The following is a 17,334-nucleotide window of genomic DNA, read 5'->3' on the forward strand; positions in this document are numbered from 1 at the left end:
TTTTTGGCTCTAGTTTGCCTTATTCTGTTAAAAATTATCTTGGGGTTTGTATCTTTTTGACCAAACTCCAATCCTGGCACTGGCAACTTGGCAAAAGTTTCCACAGCCCTGCCCTCCCTCTCAGCTGTGTCCCAGGCGCAGCGGGGTCAATACGCTAGCTAGATAGGCGGTCCTCGCCTGTTGTTATGATTTAGGAGTGCAGGTACCAATAAGCAAACCTGCTCTGTAGCCCAGCTGCCTGCAGTGGGGATGCAGCACAGACCCAGTGGGAAGTATCTCCAGCCCCCAGAAGACAGGCGCAGCACAAGCAGCTTCTGGTGGCTCCAGGTGATGAATCCAAACTCCTCTTCTCCAGCTCCCACCCCCTTCTACCAGCCCCAAATTTCTGCCACTTGAAATAAGAGGCGGGAAGGAGGAACACACTGTGAATTTTATTCAAGAGTTACAACCTGGTGTCCGCAGACAGAACAGTGAGGCAAAGGCCCTGCTCCCCGAGGCAGGGATCTCCTCGTGCTAGCAGACACGACACCAGGTGCCAGCGTGCTCCCGGTACCCGGGCAGCACGCCTGTCTCCTCCTCACCCTGCCGACACAGGGCTGCTTTGGGGGACAGGAAGGGAGGCACCAAGGAGCGTGACACCCCGCACAGGGACACCCCGTGAGCAGTGCAGGTGGCCCAGGAAAGGGCAGTGGCTCTGCATTTGCCTTCTGGCCACAAGCCCAGACCAGCTGCCTGCAACAGCGAAAGGGCGAGGACTGGTCCTACAGCAGCTGCCACCACCTCGGGGCCCCAGTCGCATCCAGGGTGTTCAGGAAGGGACCGCAGGCTGCAGTGGCTGATCACTGATGTCCCCAGCAGGGGCCACTGTGACATTAAGGAAAGCCAGCCTGCTAGGCATGGGAAGGGGTTGTGGGCTCCAGCCCCTACAGCAGCCCAGGGGCTCCTTGGAGCATCTGTCCTCCTCCAGAGCTGAGGCTCAGGCCTTCGAGGTGAGTTTGTAAAAAAGAATGGCTGCATGTGAAGAGTGAAGGGGGCTGAGTGGTGTCACTGTGGGGCAAGGGGCTGCTGTACGCCGCAGTACAAAAATAAAGATATAAACAAGAAATTAAAAGGCTGGAGTGGAGTGTTGGGATCACATCCTCAGACCTCTGGCTTGTAACAGCTAGAGAAGGAGAGAGAAAGAGAGAAAGAAAATCAACATCAGGAAAAAAAAGTGATTGAGCATGGAGAGGAAAGTGAGAAACAGGAAAAGGGAAATGACAGAGGAAATGAGAATAGAAGAAAAAGAAGAGAGATGAGGAGTGAGGGTGGGAGAACAGAGAAAAAGGAAGGAAAAGTCCGCGTGATTAACATACACTGACATTTAAGAGAATAACACTCAGGTCCCACAGCCATGGACAAGGAGGCTCTCGAACAGAGGGAGAGAGAAATGTCAGTTAGCTAAGTAGCGCCCTCCACCAGGAGAGTGGCACTGAGCACCTCTGGTTTAACAAGAGCCCCACAGTTTTCCAGTATGAGAGAGGAATACGCCTTCTAAAGCTTTACCCAGCCCCACGCACACAGGCCAGGCAGCCTCTCTGAGCAGGAGGCAGAGGTTCATTTCGCACACAGCTGCGAGAACATCTGGAGCGGGGACTGGCCGCTTCCGCTCTGCCTTAGCCACCCTCTCCCACTGCGCTCTCACCCTGGCAGAGGCGGTGAGAGAAAAGCCCAGGGAAGCGAGAGCAGGGAGGGGAAAATAACAGGCTGCCTTCTGCAAACTGCTCTCGGGCTGGCAGGCAAAGGAGCTGCGGATGGCAGTTTGGAGAAGCGATCTGGCATGCGTGTCAGGCAGACACGTGGCAGACTTCCTCGCCTTCCCCCTGCCACCCCTGCCTGCTTTGCATTCATTTCCACCCCTCCTCATTTTTCCCAGCTGCGCTCTCCTTTCTGCTGCCAGAGCCCCTGGTCCGGAGCAGTAGGGCCTGCTTGGCACGTAAAGGCACACATAGGATGAGAATTGGAAAAGCCACCTTAGGGATGAGTCAACCTCCCCTCCCTCCTTCCCCTCCCCAAGCTCTACAAACCAGGGCCATACCCACAAGAGGGAAGTGAGTCACTCATGCAGAGCTCAGGCTGGCAGGAGCTGAGAGTGCAGACAGGTAACGTACCTGCAGAGGAGGAAAAGTGAGGAGCAGAAAGGGACAGGGCCCCAGGCAGGGACCACTCTGAGCCCTGGGGGGCAAAAAGAGCAGAGGGAAGGATGCTGGAGGCTGGGGAGTGGGGCAGGGTGGGAGGTAGGTGACAGTGCTGGGATGGACACGGAGGGGAGCAGGAGGGAGGGTCCAGAGGAAGAAAGAGTTCAGTGCAATCTCAAATAGATGGAGAGTTTGCAAATAAAAATATAATCGTAAATAAACCAAGCAGTTTAAAATACAAAGCAGCAGCCACGGTAACAGCTCTCCCCTGCCAGCTTTATCTCCAGAGAGACTCCTGCTCCTGGAGAGGACTGGCCCCACACCCCACACCTGCCCTAGTCCTTCCCTGCCGCTAGCTGTGAGCTCTCACCAGAAAGGTGGACGGGTCTATGCTTGGGGAGTTATTTTTATCATTTTCCTCAAGGATTTGCTGCACCTTTCTCCTCTGCTTCTGCTTCTGCCTCTGCCTCCTCCTCCACCTCCTGCTCTTCCTCCTCCAGGTCCTCCTCTGTGCTCTGTGGCCCAGCATGCAGGACAAAGGGAAGAAAGAATGGAGATACTTGCAAGATGAGCCATGGCAGTTCTTTCTGACACACAAGGGAATAAAGCAATGGTCATGACACTGGAATAAAAAGGGACCTTTCCCCATCGCCAAGACAGCTCTGGGTCAGGGAGCAAAGAGACTTGTCTTCCTCTGGAGCATCACGTCAGGGCTATTTAACCCACTTATAAGTGCTGTGATCCCGCTGCCCAACAACTGCCATCAGTCACTAGTGCTCCTTCCTGTATCATGGGTGTCTACAGGATGTCATGCACTGCCACACGTTTCTGTCCTTCCCTCAAAAGGGGATCAGGTGATCTCCTGCTTCTTAGGCGGGGACTCAGCAAAAGGAAAGAGAACGCTGCAAAGTCTTCAGGAAAATTACACCCTAGAGGCAGAGTGACACACACAGCATGGTCATGAGGAGGCATGAGGGGGATTTAGAGTAGCATGAGAAGTGCCAGGGTCACTTGCTAAAGCCATTTGCCACACACAGCCGGACACCACCACTCTCAACAAGGGCACTCCTCCTTTTGGGCAATGGGTGTAATGCCATGGTACTGAACAGCAGGGCAAGCCTCTGTATTTCACCACTGAGGTGCCCCACAATCACAGTGGAGAGAGGAAAGAAAGAGGGAGCAAACAAGAGTGAAGGATCTCATAGGCAACAGGAGTAGGGCCACGGCAAGGTTGCAAGGTTGGTCTCACCTTGGCTTTGTGGCTGGGCTCAGAGCTCAGGCCATTGGGGGAGTTGTACAGCTCTTTGGAGACCACGCACAGGAACTCTGTCTGATCCTCATTCCCGTAGTTATAGGATGAGCCAATGTTTACAAGCTAGAAAAGATGAGAGCAAGAATCACAAGCACATGTTACTGCAAACATCCACTCCACCTGGGGAGCAAGGCAGAAAGCCCACCATGCAGCATGAAGTCCAATCCATACCCCCAATAGAAAGGCCTCATAACTAAGCTGACAAGGCAGCACAGAGAACCGGGAGAGGAGTCAGCCAGGACACAAAACAGCTTAACCTCACACAGTATCCTCTAAACCTCTAGGGAAGGGGCAAGAGAGAGCCAGTGTGACAGCATCATCAATGACTGACCCAATCTTCTCAGAGAGAGAAGGTGCATTGCCTGGGGACTGTATGGTATTCATGATCTTTTCGCCAAAAGACAACTCCTTCCTACCCCCCTCTACCTTCTTCATACCTGCTCAAAGCGCCATCCATCCGACATAGTGGAAACCATCTGAGTGAGCTCCTCTTCCTGGCACTGTAGCACACGGTAGACATGCTTAGGAGGCACCTGACAGCAAAATTGCAGACCACGTTGACAACGGTCAGATGCTAAAGGCTGTTGCCCTCCTGCAGAATCAAGTGGTAGTACCCCTCCTTGACCCCTCCCTCTGTCCTCTTCCCCATGTCCCAGGTTAAAAGGGAGTGGAAACCACAACCCAACTTTCTACAATGCTGTCATAGGGAGCAAGAACAACGGTATCTCTTCTGGAGAGGAGGGACTGAGCTGAGTGCTTCCTGCATTGTCCCCAGAAGGTACCGGGCTCTTTCGATGGGGAGTTCGCATTTGTTGTTACGAAGTCATTTATGCAAATGCCACAAAAGCTGATGGGGTTTTGCGAGCGCAAAGTGACTGTGTTGCTGGAGGCTTACAACCTGAGGCAGGCATGATGAAAAGCGAGATATCAGCCAACTCTCCCAGAAGACAGATTTTAAAAGGTTATTGGGCAAAACAAGGTGTGATTGTGCCACAGGATTGATTCCTTGTGCCTCATTGTCTGCATTTAACTCATCCACAGACATCCCTTCACCTGTTCCCTCCAGGTTTCTCTACAGGTATCCCCATACTCTTCACTGTGATTACACTCCCAGGACTCCCCACACCAGAGCTCTCCTCCCCACACCACCTTCGCTCTCCTCACAAACATTCTTCCATATCCCACCGCAACCAGCTGCCTTCTTCCAAAAGCTAGAGGAGCTGATTTGGTTGCAGGGGCTACATCCAGCATTACTTCTGGGGATGCAAAACAAGCCTGTGACTTGTTTATTGTAGCTAAAATGGCGGTAGCCTGTCCCCTGCAAGATTTTGCTATGCGGACATTAGCAAATAAACTCTAATTAGATGCTTCTTTCCATTCCTTGCTGCTTCTCCCAAGTCTGCTCTCCCTCTAGACTCACCTCTCCCTTTTCACATTCCCTCCTTTGCCCACCCCACCCTATATTTCCTTGCCATTTCTCTCCATACATGAGTTACTGTGTAATCCTTTTCCTCCAGTCGATCCTTGATTATTCGGATTAAAGGACCAATATTATAGAACTCGGCTTCTTCTAGGACCCCTGATAAAAAAGACAGAAGGACCACAAAGACAGAAAGTTAACAGCCCATCTTTGTTTTTTGGCTTGCAAAAGATCAATTCTGAGCTTCCCAAGGTCCATAGGGAGAAATGACACTGCATCCTCACTTTTTAACAGGTTTCTGTTGCCTGAAACTCTTACTGCAGAGAATTGAACCCTGGCTCTCTGTATTGAGTTTCTAATGCTCACCCCAATTTCGTTATGCTGCCTGCTACTACAGAAACAGCCACTGTCAGTGAAGGCTTGTGGCGAGGACTACTAATACCTTTCCCAGATAACTGGCCAAGGAGAATACACGTACGCTCCAGCCTCTCTCAATGACCAGTAGTTATCACCTTGTTCAGTTCCTCTTCTTAAGGCAGAGAACTACAACTTGTTCTGACCTTGTCACTAAAAGACCCTAAAAAAATCCCATCTTTCCTCCCGGGCCAGTTGGAGTTGCACCCACCTTGCAGCCACATATAACTTCATATGATCTTTGGCTCTTTCCCCTGTGCTTCACCTCAAAGCAGGTAAACAGAGAAGTGTTTTGGTTTTTTTCTGTATGGTATCTGCATCCGTCGCCTCTCCTGAGACTCACCTGTTGCTAACAGGCCTTCAGGGAAAAGGAGGGGGGTCCCCAGAGGGTCGCTGAGGAAAAGGTGGCTAGGAGCCAACACTCACATGTCCCCAAGGCAGTACACAGACAATGCAGATGGGGAGATTGATCCTTCACTACCTGACACACTCAGACCTCTTCCGAGTCCCTCATTCAGCTGTGAATCATCTACTGGGTTAGTTTTATGCCAGCCTGAGTGTCTGCAGCAGGCAATGTTAAGCTATGAATGGGACTCCTGTTTATGCTTCAGATTTTATGTTAAAACCTGTGGATGAACTCTGTCTGACCTCAGGATTACAAGAAATGTCAAGTAGGAAACACTCCAGAATTGTGTTTATTACAATTCTGTACCATTGCTTAGATATATTTTTGGAATTGTAACTCATAAGACAATTCTGAAGAAAACTTTCCTTGCATTAGGCAAAAATATGTAAGAAAGAGAGGCAAGACGACTAATGAACATGCAAAAACTGTGCTTGGCAAGGGCTAGACAGCACAGGCTGTCTTTGGAATTGGCCCCTTGTTAGACTCTAGCATCCAAAAAATAATAAGGCATTGGGGACTGCTGGCTGGTAACACCGTGATGTTACTGAGCTATCCTATTGGACCCCCTGTCAACCTCAAATGAGGGATTGGTTTGTCTGGCTTGCTCCACTGGAATTGCTGCAGTCCACAGCCCATCGGAGCACTAGTAGCATACATTGCATATCACTGATTAATGGTGGTCTTTATTACAGTCACTAGAAGAGATGAGCTTGGTTTTGTTTGGTCTTCTGGGTTTTCATTCCTAATTAGAAACACTCAGTCATTAACAGAAAACCAGTCACAGAGCCTGGTTAAAAGTGGATACGGAACAAGTAAAAAATGGTTTATTGAGGCTGAGAGATCTTGCCTACTTCCGTCTTGGTGACACCTCTGTTGAACAAACAGTCGTGAAGCCACACCACCTGTAGGATGCCTTCCTCACCTACTCTGAACCCCTTTAGTATAGGAAACATCAGTATGCTTTCCAAAAGCTGCAGGGATAGCCCTCTCAAATCCCCCCCCATCAACCTCCAGAAGGAGAATGAGAGACAACAAGGTCAACAACAAGTCCTACTCTGTCCTGGCTACAGCAGCGATGTTAAGCAGGAAGTTTCTGAGCTCCAAGACTCACCCTCTTCAGCCATATCTTTATCCAGGACCAGCTTCCCATGACGGAGGAAATTCAGGATGGGTCCAAAGTAAGTGGGGTCCCGATCTATTAGGTATGCACCAGTCTCATCCTAGCAACAGAGATAGACCACGAGGAGAAAAACCCCATGGAAACTTGTAACCAATCCTCAAATGCTCCAGACTATAAGAAAATACAAACCTAAGCAAAAATGTCCACCATTTCTAAGACTCCTTGGAAACCATGGGCCCCTGACAGCCCCTGGCCAAGTCAGTCCAGCTTGGATTTTAGCTTCTGTATTGGTATGCTCAGTGTGCCCACCTCAGCATGGACCAACCCAGCAGAGAAAGCCAAAAAAATAGGCGTCAGTCTCCTTCTGCAACTGTGCGTACAGGCCTGGTGTGAGAGAGCAGAGAGACCCCTTATAGGGGACAAGGCTGAGTCAGGCAGATACAGCTGGGAGGCAGATCCAGGGGATGTGGGGTGATAGAGAGGCGGGAAAGTAGGGGCGGAGGGGAGGTGGCCTTCCTTTTCCCCAGCTCGGGAAGACAGATGCCAGGCTACAACACAGCAAGGTGGGATCTGGCAAGGGGAAATCCTTCCCGGGAGAGAGTAGAGAAAGAGCAGGCATTTTTCACTCAGCTACTCATGCAGCTGTCGGGGTCTGGCTCCATCCCTGCATCCCTCCAGCCCTCCCCATGCTCGGTGGGGCACGGTGCGGGAGGCAACCCAGCTGCCTTACCCGGTCCGACTGCAGCTCCTCGCCCTGGCACAAGCGACACAGGAAAGATTTCTGCTCCCGACACAGGGTCTGCCTGGTGGTGAGGAAGACGGTGCCCCCCACATTGAGCCTCACCCACTTGGCCTGGGTGCCAGCGGGTGGCGAGATGTCCCAGGTGCAGGGTAGCCCTACGGCGCCCTGCATCTCCTCCCCGCCCTCCATCCTCATCCTCATCCTCACCCCCCCGCAGCGTGCAGGGACTGCCGCAGGTGCTGCCTGCCGGAGAATGCCGGGATCTGTAGTTTATCTGCCTCTCCCTCCACAGCAGCTGTGTCTCGTGGGGGCCAGGGTCCTCCCTGTGACCGCCAAGGGAGTCCCGAGGGGAGGAAGGAGATGCTCTGTGCTGGAGGATATCACTGCGGCTATTAGGGGTGGGCAAAACCACAGCTCCACAGTGCTGACGCTCCCTGGCTTTTCCCCTGTTCCCGTTTTCACTAACCAAGGGCCAGCCAGCACTTCGGAGGTGCAGGGTGTTATGCAAAAGTCCTCGGCATTTATTTCCATAGACATCCTCTCTGGCTCATTAAAAGGTTCTGGGAACTGTAGTTTGTCCCCTGCACAAAAGGGTGCTGGGAACTGTAGTTTTCCCAGCCCATTGTCCCTGCAATGAGGCTACTGTAATGAAGGGGGCTGCACTGTACTACATGACCCCAGCCCTGCAGCTGGTAGTCTGCCTGCTTCCAGTCCAGGTTCTTGCCTGCAAGCTTCCTCAGAGTCAGGAAGAACAACCTGCTCCCTGGCAGTCAGCAGATTCAGTCCGTCAGCACTGTACTCCACAGCTTTCCCTTCAGGAGATCCATTACCCCCATGCTCACAGCTCAGTGCTGCATCAGTTGCCACGCTGTTCTTGCTGCAAAATGTGCATACTGTTGCCTTCTTGCTAACACATGTAGGGACACTTCTGGGAACCGTATCCTGGATCTGCATGAAGTGCTGGCAGGGGGCAGGAGTAATTTCTCTTCCAGCTTGGAAGAGTCGCTGACTCAGCAAGCTCCCCCCAGTGCTGTCCTACCAGCACAAACCATGCCAGACAGAGACTCCCTGATCCTCCCCCCGTGTTTCTGCCATCCCTGTTTGTATCTGGGCAACAGAGAGCTCAGATTTTAACTTAGCTCTGTGTGGAGTTTTCTCTCTGCCCCAGGCACATATCACCCGCTGATGCCGATGTGCCAATCCTGCTGTACCGAACCTAGCCCTGCCTCTGTCACTCGCTCCTGCCAGGCTGAGCCTGGAGCTGAGCAACTCATGCCCCATGGGACACTGTTCAAATGCACTCCTTGGCACAGACACAACCTGAAAGAGCTCTCTCCCCAGCAGCTCTGCTTTTCTCACTCCCACCTAAGCACAGCCGTGCTTGCCAGCAGCTCGAGCATATTAGGAATGGAATGGAAAGGAAAGGCTGATGTTTCACCTGAATGTAGCCCAAAGCCTTCCTTCCCCTAAGCAACTTTCTGGCTCCTCCTTGCCAGGGCAACGCAGCATTGCAGAGACAGTGTGGTGCCTTGCAGACACTTTATTGTTCTTGCACCTAGATCTTTGTGTCTTTTGACGTGGGGGTTTATTGGGGGAAGAGGATGGATAGAGAGAAAGATCATGTTTTATTCTTATATTCCTTTTCTTTTAATCCTTTCCTCTTCTTTTACTTACAAATCACTCCCTTTTATCATTACAGGACATGAAGGCAGCATCTCCCTTCCCCCAAATCACCCAGGACTTCCTTCACAAAGACGGTGTAAGTGTGTACTTTGCTCCTTCTGTGGAGAAGTGCAAAGGGGAGGAGGTGAAGAGAAAGCAACACGGAAAAGGTTTCAAGATTGCTGACCTCCAGCTAATTTAAGCACAGGAACAATTCAGCTGCTGCAGGTTGTAAATTCAAATAACTCTGGATCTCCTTTAATTTATAACAGGAGCTGGCCAGCACTAGAGTGACCAATAACAGGGAAACGATGAAAAATTATTTTTGCCTACCTGTATGAAGCAGACTTTGGCCCAAATTAGTGCCCAGCCCTTGGACCAGTCTCCGCTGAGCAGTGGTGGGCATCAAAGATGCTCAGACTAACACTGACCTGAGCTGAAGCATCACACAGTGCAACACAGCTCTGGCCCGTGGGAATGTTGCCCTCCTACTTCTGGCTCTGGGTCAAACGACGGCAAATGTGAGAGCTCTGCCCTGCGCTCTGGTGTACAAGGGATGCAGGACCCTGTCTGTGCTGGCCGCAGCTCCAACAGAGAATTAGGGTGAGGACTGTGGCACTCTGATATGAATGCCGTAGTTGGGTGGCAGCCTATAGCCCCTTATCTCCCCCTCCAAGAAATCTGCCCTGCCTTAGTTTTCTTCCTTCTTCTATCAAGGGTTCACCCTGTCTCCCTTTCCTCCTCCCACAGCCCCTCAGCCTCTTGCTCCTTTTTAGGTCCAATCTCTTGTTTTCGATGCCTTCTTCTCCAACCTCTCCCATGCCAATGCTGCTCACAGCTCAGGGATGGTCTGTATTCAGAGCACACCTTCTTCCATCAACACCAGCCTCCATCTCTGGCCAGCACTTCAAGTCTTGCTCACCCCAGCGCCATGGTGTGAAAGGTTAGCTGGTAAATCTAAAGAGGTATACTATAAGTAAGGAAAGAGGTCAAGGTACACCATTCCCATCCCCAGAGCCTTCTTTTCCGCAACACACAGCATAAACTTTACTGGAAAACCTCCAGGCCAGGGCGTTCCCCATAGTACATGAAAATCCTCTTCGGGAAAAAGTCAGTCTGGGGTGAGTTACCAGCTGAAATGCTATGATGAGTTGGTGGTGTGGGCTAAATACAGGCCTGATTTGCACACCATCACCAGACATAGTTCTGAGATGCAACTAGCATGCCTGTATTAAGGTCCGTTAAAATTAAGCAACAGAACAGAGGAGAAATAAAATTAAATAATCCAATGGCTGTTCCTCCTGCTTTGATGATAACTATATATAAAATATACGCACAGAGAGACAGCAGCAAGAGCTTACACAGGGAAATGTGATTGTGTAACGCCGTACAGCCCCACTGCGTACCCAGTTAATCATGGGGACAACTGCACAGATAGACTGGGGGCAGGAAAAGCTGGACAGCCACACGGTAGATAGGTCATGGCAAGAGCTGAGGAAAACAGAGCAGGGGGTAAACTTTCTCGGTTCAGCAGCCAGCAGTGCAAACCTGCAGAAAGCTACACACACTGCAGTGCTCTGTACATACGTTGCAGCCTGACGAGTCAGCTGGGTACATGGCGTTTGATGCATCACTGAGTTGCAGAGCTGCTCTTAGGGAATTTTTGCATTGTGGAGCGTCAGTGGGAGCAGGGATCACCCTGTGTTGGCACAGACAGTGTCACCACTCTGGCAGGCTGGGAACACATCTGGGATTAAACGTGCGTGATCATTTAGTTAATGAACACACTGTGGGATGAGGCACCGGAGAAGAAACCATCTCCTCTCTCTTCTCTATAGGAAGTGGGGAGGGGAGGACAAGTAATGCTTTGACATTTGCCATTAAGCCAACAGTGAACTGGGAAAAGAAAACTCCCTACACTGGACTTGGGGGTGGGAGGAAGACAGTTCACTTGTAGCCAACAGAGCCCAGCTTGACTGCCAGCTGAGCCAGGCATATCAGAGCCGGAAGAGAAAGGTCCCATGGCATGCAGGTGAGCTAAACTTTCTCCAGCTCCTTATGCATCGTGTGGTCTGTGAGCAAAGTACCTGCATTCAAAATAGTGTGTAAGTCTGTGTGTGTATGTGCATCACTTAGCACCTCTGCTGGAAGAGTGCTGGGAGGAGGAGAGAAAACATCACGTAGCACCCAGTTGTGAGCTGGGACCAGGAGACATGGGAGGAACAAGAAAAGCCCCTGCAGGTAATAGTGATTACCACTGCTCATGCAGTGGTCGTTAGTGGGAAGGGGTAGCAGGGCTGGCAGAAGGAGGGCTGATTTGGGAAAGTTTGCAGGGGAATAAAACGTTCACTGGGAAATGAAGTGTGAAGTGGTGCAACCTGACTGCTAGGCAGCAGTAGGGAAGGAAGAGGAAGGCAGGGGATGAAGAGGAACAAGGGACTGTGGGATTACTGTTGGAGAACCATTGACCAGCCTGTTTTCACAGAGTCCAAAACTGCTTCAGGACAAAAGTATTACAGAGAGTAAAATATACCAATAAACCAATAAAGAGTTTACATGCTGGCCTGCGATTCTCAAATTTACATAGAGAGCTGTAAAAGCTCCAGTCTCAAGTTAGCCACGGGTCAATGTGACCCTCTTCCTACATCAGGGCTGTTCCCAGTGCTTTGCCTGCAGTGTGAGAACAGGTATCAGCTAAAACGAGGGAAAATATCAGAAGATACTCGTGGACTGAGCATTTTGATATATGATGTAACAGGGCATACCCCAGAAAGACAAAATATCTTGTCATGGGGAGAAAATTCTCCATTTCTCCTCTATGGGGAAATCAAGGCAAAGCTAAGCATCTGGTAAAAGATTTGCCAAAAGCTGGGAAACTGAAGAACAGCTGAGATTGTGTGGTTCCAAATCTGTCCAGGGTAAGGGAAGTTGAGTACTGCCAACTTTGGCACACATACCAGAGAGGGGAAAGGGCCCTGCTGGATGTCATCGAGCCACACAGTCAAAACGTAGAGCAAGGGGAGAGGGAAATCTTTCACTCAGTTTGCCATCTCCAGGCGGATGGCTGGGCTGCACCAGACACCTCCCCGCAACACACAGGACAGAGAAAAGCAGCTCAGCCTTCAAGAGGAAGCAGAGAGATTCCCACTGACCCCAGGGACTGCTGGGGTCAGTGGGAAAAAAGAAACACAGTGCTTAAGCTGCATTGCCAAATGTTCTGGAAGGACAAGAGCAAAAGCCAGCCCCCTGCATCCATTGGAAATGATTAACAAAGTCTAAAAGAATATGCCAATTTTCTCTAATAACTAAATTTTCCTGGACAAACACAGCCACAGTACTCGTATTTGTACATAGGGGCCTAGCCACATGTTGACAAAATCAGCCTCACCTTCCAGCCACACCCAGGGTGTTAAACGTTAATGACCCACCACGTGAAAGCCTCTTAGCTTGGCTGATGGTGGGAAAAGCTAGAAATCCTGAACTGAAAAGGTGTCACAAGCCAGATCCTGCTATAGGATCCTATACTACACCACACTGTACAAGTATCTTTAACTTAAAGTGTCCTAAAAAGCAGCACCCCTGTTGCTCAGATTGGGAGGCCCCTCCACAGAGAGTTTAGCACCACTTGCTGTTCCCAGCCAGACATCCCAGCCAGTGCTTATCCTTTTGTTTTCATGTCAACACAATACTTCAGCTTAAAAAATTTTTTTTAAATGCCCTCAGCTACAGACTGCAATCAGATGTCCTGCATGACACGCTGACTAGTTCTTCCCTTTTCCCTGCAGGAAACACTTGCTAGAAAATTACCCCACTCAGGATAAAGGAAGGTGTTTCTACCAGTCTTTAAAAACACACTAATTACCTGGGTGGGGAAATTCATAAAGCATGAGAATAGAAAACCTTTCCCTAGCAGGAAGGAGAAGAAAATTAATTAAACTGTCAATTAGATCCAGAACTGAAAGTCTTTAACAATTTGCAGGGCTTGCTGTAACCTGCAAAGGAAGCCCTTTTGGGAAGTCTAAGCCCAAAGAACTAAATGGAAGCTGGCAAATATAAAGGTTTATTATTTTATCCAGATCTGTGTCTTGCACTGTCTACTAAAGGGTCACTCGTTTCAGACCCCTGTGCACTCTATACTCAGCACTTGCTGTAATGCCAGCGCCAAGTCCCTGAAGAGCTAGGTTATTAGACTGGATGCAAGCAGGGAAATTGAATGCTTTCAATCACTGGAAATGGGTGGAAAGAAGGGTCAAGCTGTATGTGTAGGTAGGGAGGACAGAGGAAGAAATCACCTGGACAGTGAAACTCTAGCTCCACAGGAGGTGAGCAGAAATGGAGCTTGTGTCCATGCAAGCCAAGCCCAGGAACAAGCCAGAGCTGCAGGAGGCCAAAGGAAATGCGAAGAATAAAACACTCTCCAACAGAAAAGGATCCAGCCCTCATATTTAGTGCCTAGGAGGAAACCCTGCAAATCTGTGACCATGAGCATCCATAGCATCCCCTAGAAAGGATGACCCCTTCATCCTCAGCTGTCCACAGGTACCTGTTGCTACAAGCCCAAGAGCAGACCCTGTCTCATTAACTTTCTAAGTTACCAGTGGGCCAGAATAGGTGCAGGCTTGCTTTTTTCTTTTTTTTTTAGAGGAGAAAAATCCTAGAGAGAACAAATTCTTGAACATTGTCAGGGATACCCAGGGGGATTTCAACTCTCAGATATAAGACAAGGGTCTTGGGGAAAAATACGTGCCATTGTGGGCTATTCCTCTGTAGGTCTCAGCTCCTCTAAGTTTTTTAAAGTTACATGGCAAGTCTCATGGAAAGAACGGAAACACCCATGCAGTCCAATTTTCACCATGTGAGCTGACATCCAGTCTTTGAAGAACAGAGCTGTGACTAACATGGAGTTTTAGGCCAAAAAGCAAATGGGCAAGGACTGAAAGGAGGAAGATGGTAAAAAGTCCCAAGAGAGGCGCATGCCATTGTCTTTCCTGGGACAAAGAGCTTGTTGAAGGCAAGAGATGTAGTTCTACTCATGGAGAGAAGGAAACATCTCACTTGAATCATCAAGACAAAGTGATCCCGTAAAAATAGAATTCCTGAAAAGGAATCACCCAAGCAACACTCACATAAGTTCCTTTCTGCAGAAATACCTTGAAACACGTTTATTTACCCTTTTTTAATCCCAGAATCTTTTATTTTTCCCAAGGGGGATTTTGGACCATGGGGATACAAAACTGGCTAAGTACACATTGCAGTTAAGAGTCCAAGTGCAAGATGAAATCCAAACCAAGTCTCTAACCTAAGTGCCGACCTGGAAGGCATATTTGCTCCTTTAACAGCTATGTCTTTCCCCAAAGTTTTGCACTCAAAATGGCCATAAAGTGCATGGATGGCTTCTAGTACAGAGGCAGAGAGCAGGATCATGAGGCACAGTTATACAAGTATGACCATCCTGTGAGTGAACATGGTGGAATGTTCATGAGCTTGTCTTGACTCAATCACTTCCCCATGCTGCCACCAGCACTCTCTCCCTTCCATCTGGATATGGTAAAAAGGTCACAGAATCACAGAAAGGCTGAGATTGGAAGTGACCTTGGAAGGACGTCTGGTTCACCCTACCTGCTCAAGCAGGGTCACCTAGAGCTGGCTGCCCAGGTCATCTTTATGCTCCTAAGCAGCAGGAGTAGGGTAAGGAGAAAGTGCCAAAGCATCATGTGCCCGTACTTGCTACCCAACACCTTCACCTCAAGACACTTAACCAGGAATGCTAAACCCATCTTTTCCAAATCCTGTTTCAAGGCAAATTATCTGCACAGGTGGGAGACGAAGCAGCTTATTACACCGTCTTCCCCTTTCCCTCAGAAATAATATTTTCAGGCTGTGCCCGCATGTACCATTCCACCCAGGCCCCATCGTACACAGCAACATCTGGTTTGCCACAGAGGTATGCCCCCAGAGCCACATGGCAGGCAGTGACCCCAGAGCCACATGTGGCTACCACCGGCTTTAAGAGGTCCACCTTCTTCTCCTGGAACAGACTGCGGATCTGCTCAGGGGTCTTCTCTAAACCAGACTCTGTGAGGAAATCAGTGAAGGGGATGTTCATCGACCCAGGGACATGACCAGGCTCAATTCCTGGAGGAAAAGCAATACAGATAGGAATTAACCTCTACTGTCTGGGATAAATCCATTGCAAAACTCATTCTCTGTTTCACGGGGAGGAATATTTATTGTTTACTGTATTTTGTTAAAACAAATACATTTATTTTTGTTAAACTTTGCTTTACTAGATTACTGATTACTCAGGAAGGATGGCTCTAACCTTCAGGTTACCACATGGACACAATCCTGTCAAGTTCTGTTCTTCCTCCCAGTTCCCTCCACATCTTCCCCGTATCAGAGCAACCCACTCTGATGAGGCACTGACTGAAGCACCTCCATAGGCACTTCTGAGGGGAAGAGTAGTACCAGTATGTGAAGAGACCAATGAATATCTTTGAGGTGTATGAAAGCTACATTCCTCACCCCAGCCCCTCATGAGGAAAAAAATACACGGCTTCCCCAATCCTGAATTTTCAAAGAGCAGCACTTGCTCGTCAAAAGGAGAGGAGGACAGGTGGATACACTGCCTCAAGTCCCATCCTATAACGGACAACCATATTTCCCTTCATTACCTCTACAGAAGTCAAATTGATGGGCACCTTAAATGAAGCCCCTTTTTATTATGCCAATGTCTCAGGAGGCATATTACCATCTCGGGGCTCTGGCTCTACTCCCCGGAACCGTCCTGCAGCGCGCGCGTCCACTAGTTGGAAGCGGTGGGAATCCAAGTTATCTAAGACGTCCTCGTATGTTTTCACCAGGGACTTGTCCAAGGAGGCGTGGAACTCTGAGGGAGCTACATGGCTTTTCCCAGAGCTCAGCGCATTCCCCTCTCGCTGCCAGTTCTTCAGGCCACCATCCAGAAGGGAGACGGCTTCATGTCCGAAGGCCCGGAACATCCACCACACCCGGGGCGCTGAGAAGAGACCTTGGTCGCTGCCATCATACACCACAACATGGGAATCATTCCCCACACCCAGCTTCCCCACATACTCAGCAAAGTCATCAGCTTTGGGCAGCATGTGATCATAAGGTGAAGTACGGTCACTGCACTGGTCAATGTCAAAGAAAACTGCACCAGGGATATGGCGCTCCTCAAATTCGCGCTTCGGGTCACGCTTCATCTTCGGCAAATACCAGGACGCATCCACGATTCTCAAGGCCAGACCAGCTTGCTGGGACTTGATGGCTTCTGAAAGCCATTTAGCAGACACCAGAGCACGGTAGAGGAGTTGTTGTGACATGGCTCCTGAGTCCTGGTCGAGATTACCTATTCCTGGAGTCTGCCTGAATCCACCTGACTGCAAAAGGAATAAAGTCACAAATTAGAGACCAGTCTTACAAAAAGCAACTGGACAAAGATGCATTTTGGGACCAAAGATCTGTCTGCACTGAGGTGCTGGCCAAGCCTACAGTGAGGCGTTTGAAATGCTCCAGCTCTGAAAATAAAGAGTTTCACAGAGCTCAGCCCAAACCCTGCCCCGAGCGGGACAGCCATGGCACAGTCCTGCCCTGCGCCCAGCCCCCTGTAGCCCACCTGGTCCCTCTACCTCCAGCAACCACCAGCCAGAGCTGACAGCAGCAAGAGGGGAGCGGGGCAGCCCCAGGGACCCTGAGCGGAGGGGACCGAGCGTCCCGGGGTGAAGCACGGCCCCACGACGAGGGGGACTCTGCCCCACCGCTCTCACCACCCCGGAGCCCATTTCCAGCCGAGGCCTTACCGGGGCCCTGGCACCCCTCACGCAGGCTGGACCACCACCGCCGCCTCCCCCTGCGACCCCTCCTGCCCCGGCGGCGGCGGGGCCGCGGTTCCCTCCGCGCAGCAGCGGGGGAAGGAACGGAGCCGGCCCGTCGCGCTGCCCCGTACCTCCGTGCTGGGCCTCAGCGGAGCAGCACCCGCCCTCAGTCCCCGCCAGCCATGGCCGCCGCCGGGGGGCGGGAGCCGGGGCCCTCCCAGCGGGCCGGTCCCGGGCGGTGCC

At 50.5% G+C, this 17,334-nt stretch overlaps 2 protein-coding genes across 7 annotated transcripts; both read right to left on the minus strand.

The window, feature by feature from the left end:
- Positions 1–412: 412 nt before the first annotated feature.
- On the minus strand, positions 413–9,579 carry KCTD17 (potassium channel tetramerization domain containing 17). Of its 4 annotated transcripts, none has more exons than XM_075156026.1 (7): positions 7,580–9,579; positions 6,841–6,949; positions 4,977–5,068; positions 3,927–4,022; positions 3,427–3,552; positions 2,548–2,692; positions 413–1,162 (listed from the first exon to the last, which is right to left on the minus strand). In XM_075156026.1, exons 1-6 carry the CDS (start codon positions 7,790–7,792, stop codon positions 2,597–2,599), a joined length of 732 nt encoding a protein of 243 aa, XP_075012127.1. In that variant the 5' UTR covers positions 7,793–9,579; the 3' UTR covers positions 413–1,162; positions 2,548–2,596. The 4 variants fall into 4 exon arrangements, with proteins under 4 accessions (XP_075012127.1, XP_075012118.1, XP_075012108.1 ...); XM_075156017.1 differs by having other exon boundaries at positions 2,548–2,764; XM_075156007.1 differs by having other exon boundaries at positions 2,548–2,764; positions 4,962–5,068.
- On the minus strand, positions 4,988–17,330 carry LOC142084847 (3-mercaptopyruvate sulfurtransferase-like). 3 transcript variants are annotated; one of them, XR_012674459.1, is made up of 5 exons: positions 17,223–17,330; positions 16,005–16,656; positions 15,273–15,388; positions 9,587–10,210; positions 6,861–6,949 (listed from the first exon to the last, which is right to left on the minus strand). XR_012674459.1 is itself a non-coding variant. In XM_075155956.1 (4 exons), the coding sequence occupies exons 2-4, from the start codon at positions 16,597–16,599 to the stop codon at positions 5,060–5,062; spliced, it is 720 nt and encodes a 239-aa protein (XP_075012057.1). In that variant the 5' UTR covers positions 16,600–16,656; positions 17,223–17,330; the 3' UTR covers positions 4,988–5,059. The 3 variants fall into 3 exon arrangements, 2 of the variants coding, with proteins under 2 accessions (XP_075012057.1, XP_075012044.1); XM_075155956.1 differs by lacking the exons at positions 6,861–6,949; positions 9,587–10,210 and adding an exon at positions 4,988–5,068; XM_075155943.1 differs by lacking the exons at positions 6,861–6,949; positions 9,587–10,210 and having other exon boundaries at positions 14,389–15,388.
- Between the last annotated feature and the right edge of the window lie 4 nt (positions 17,331–17,334).

Source organism: Calonectris borealis, chromosome 1 (assembly GCF_964195595.1).
Source record: "Calonectris borealis chromosome 1, bCalBor7.hap1.2, whole genome shotgun sequence".
In the NCBI taxonomy this organism is placed as follows: domain Eukaryota; kingdom Metazoa; phylum Chordata; class Aves; order Procellariiformes; family Procellariidae; genus Calonectris; species Calonectris borealis.

Excerpts from the sequence above, each read along its gene's own strand:
- KCTD17 (XM_075156007.1), bottom strand. The coding sequence starts at position 7,792 with ATGAGGATGAGGATGGAGGGCGGGGAGGAGATGCAGGGCGCCGTAGGG. Across the intron at positions 5,069-6,840 it reads TAAAGATATGGCTGAAGAGG|GGGTCCTAGAAGAAGCCGAG; the intron begins GTGAGTCTTGGA and ends CTTTTTTATCAG. Across the intron at positions 2,765-3,426 it reads AGCCCAGCCACAAAGCCAAG|AAAGAACTGCCATGGCTCAT; the intron begins GTGAGACCAACC and ends CTTGTGTGTCAG.
- LOC142084847 (XM_075155943.1), bottom strand. The coding sequence starts at position 16,599 with ATGTCACAACAACTCCTCTACCGTGCTCTGGTGTCTGCTAAATGGCTT. Across the intron at positions 15,389-16,004 it reads AGAGCCAGAGCCCCGAGATG|GAATTGAGCCTGGTCATGTC; the intron begins GTAATATGCCTC and ends CTTTTCCTCCAG.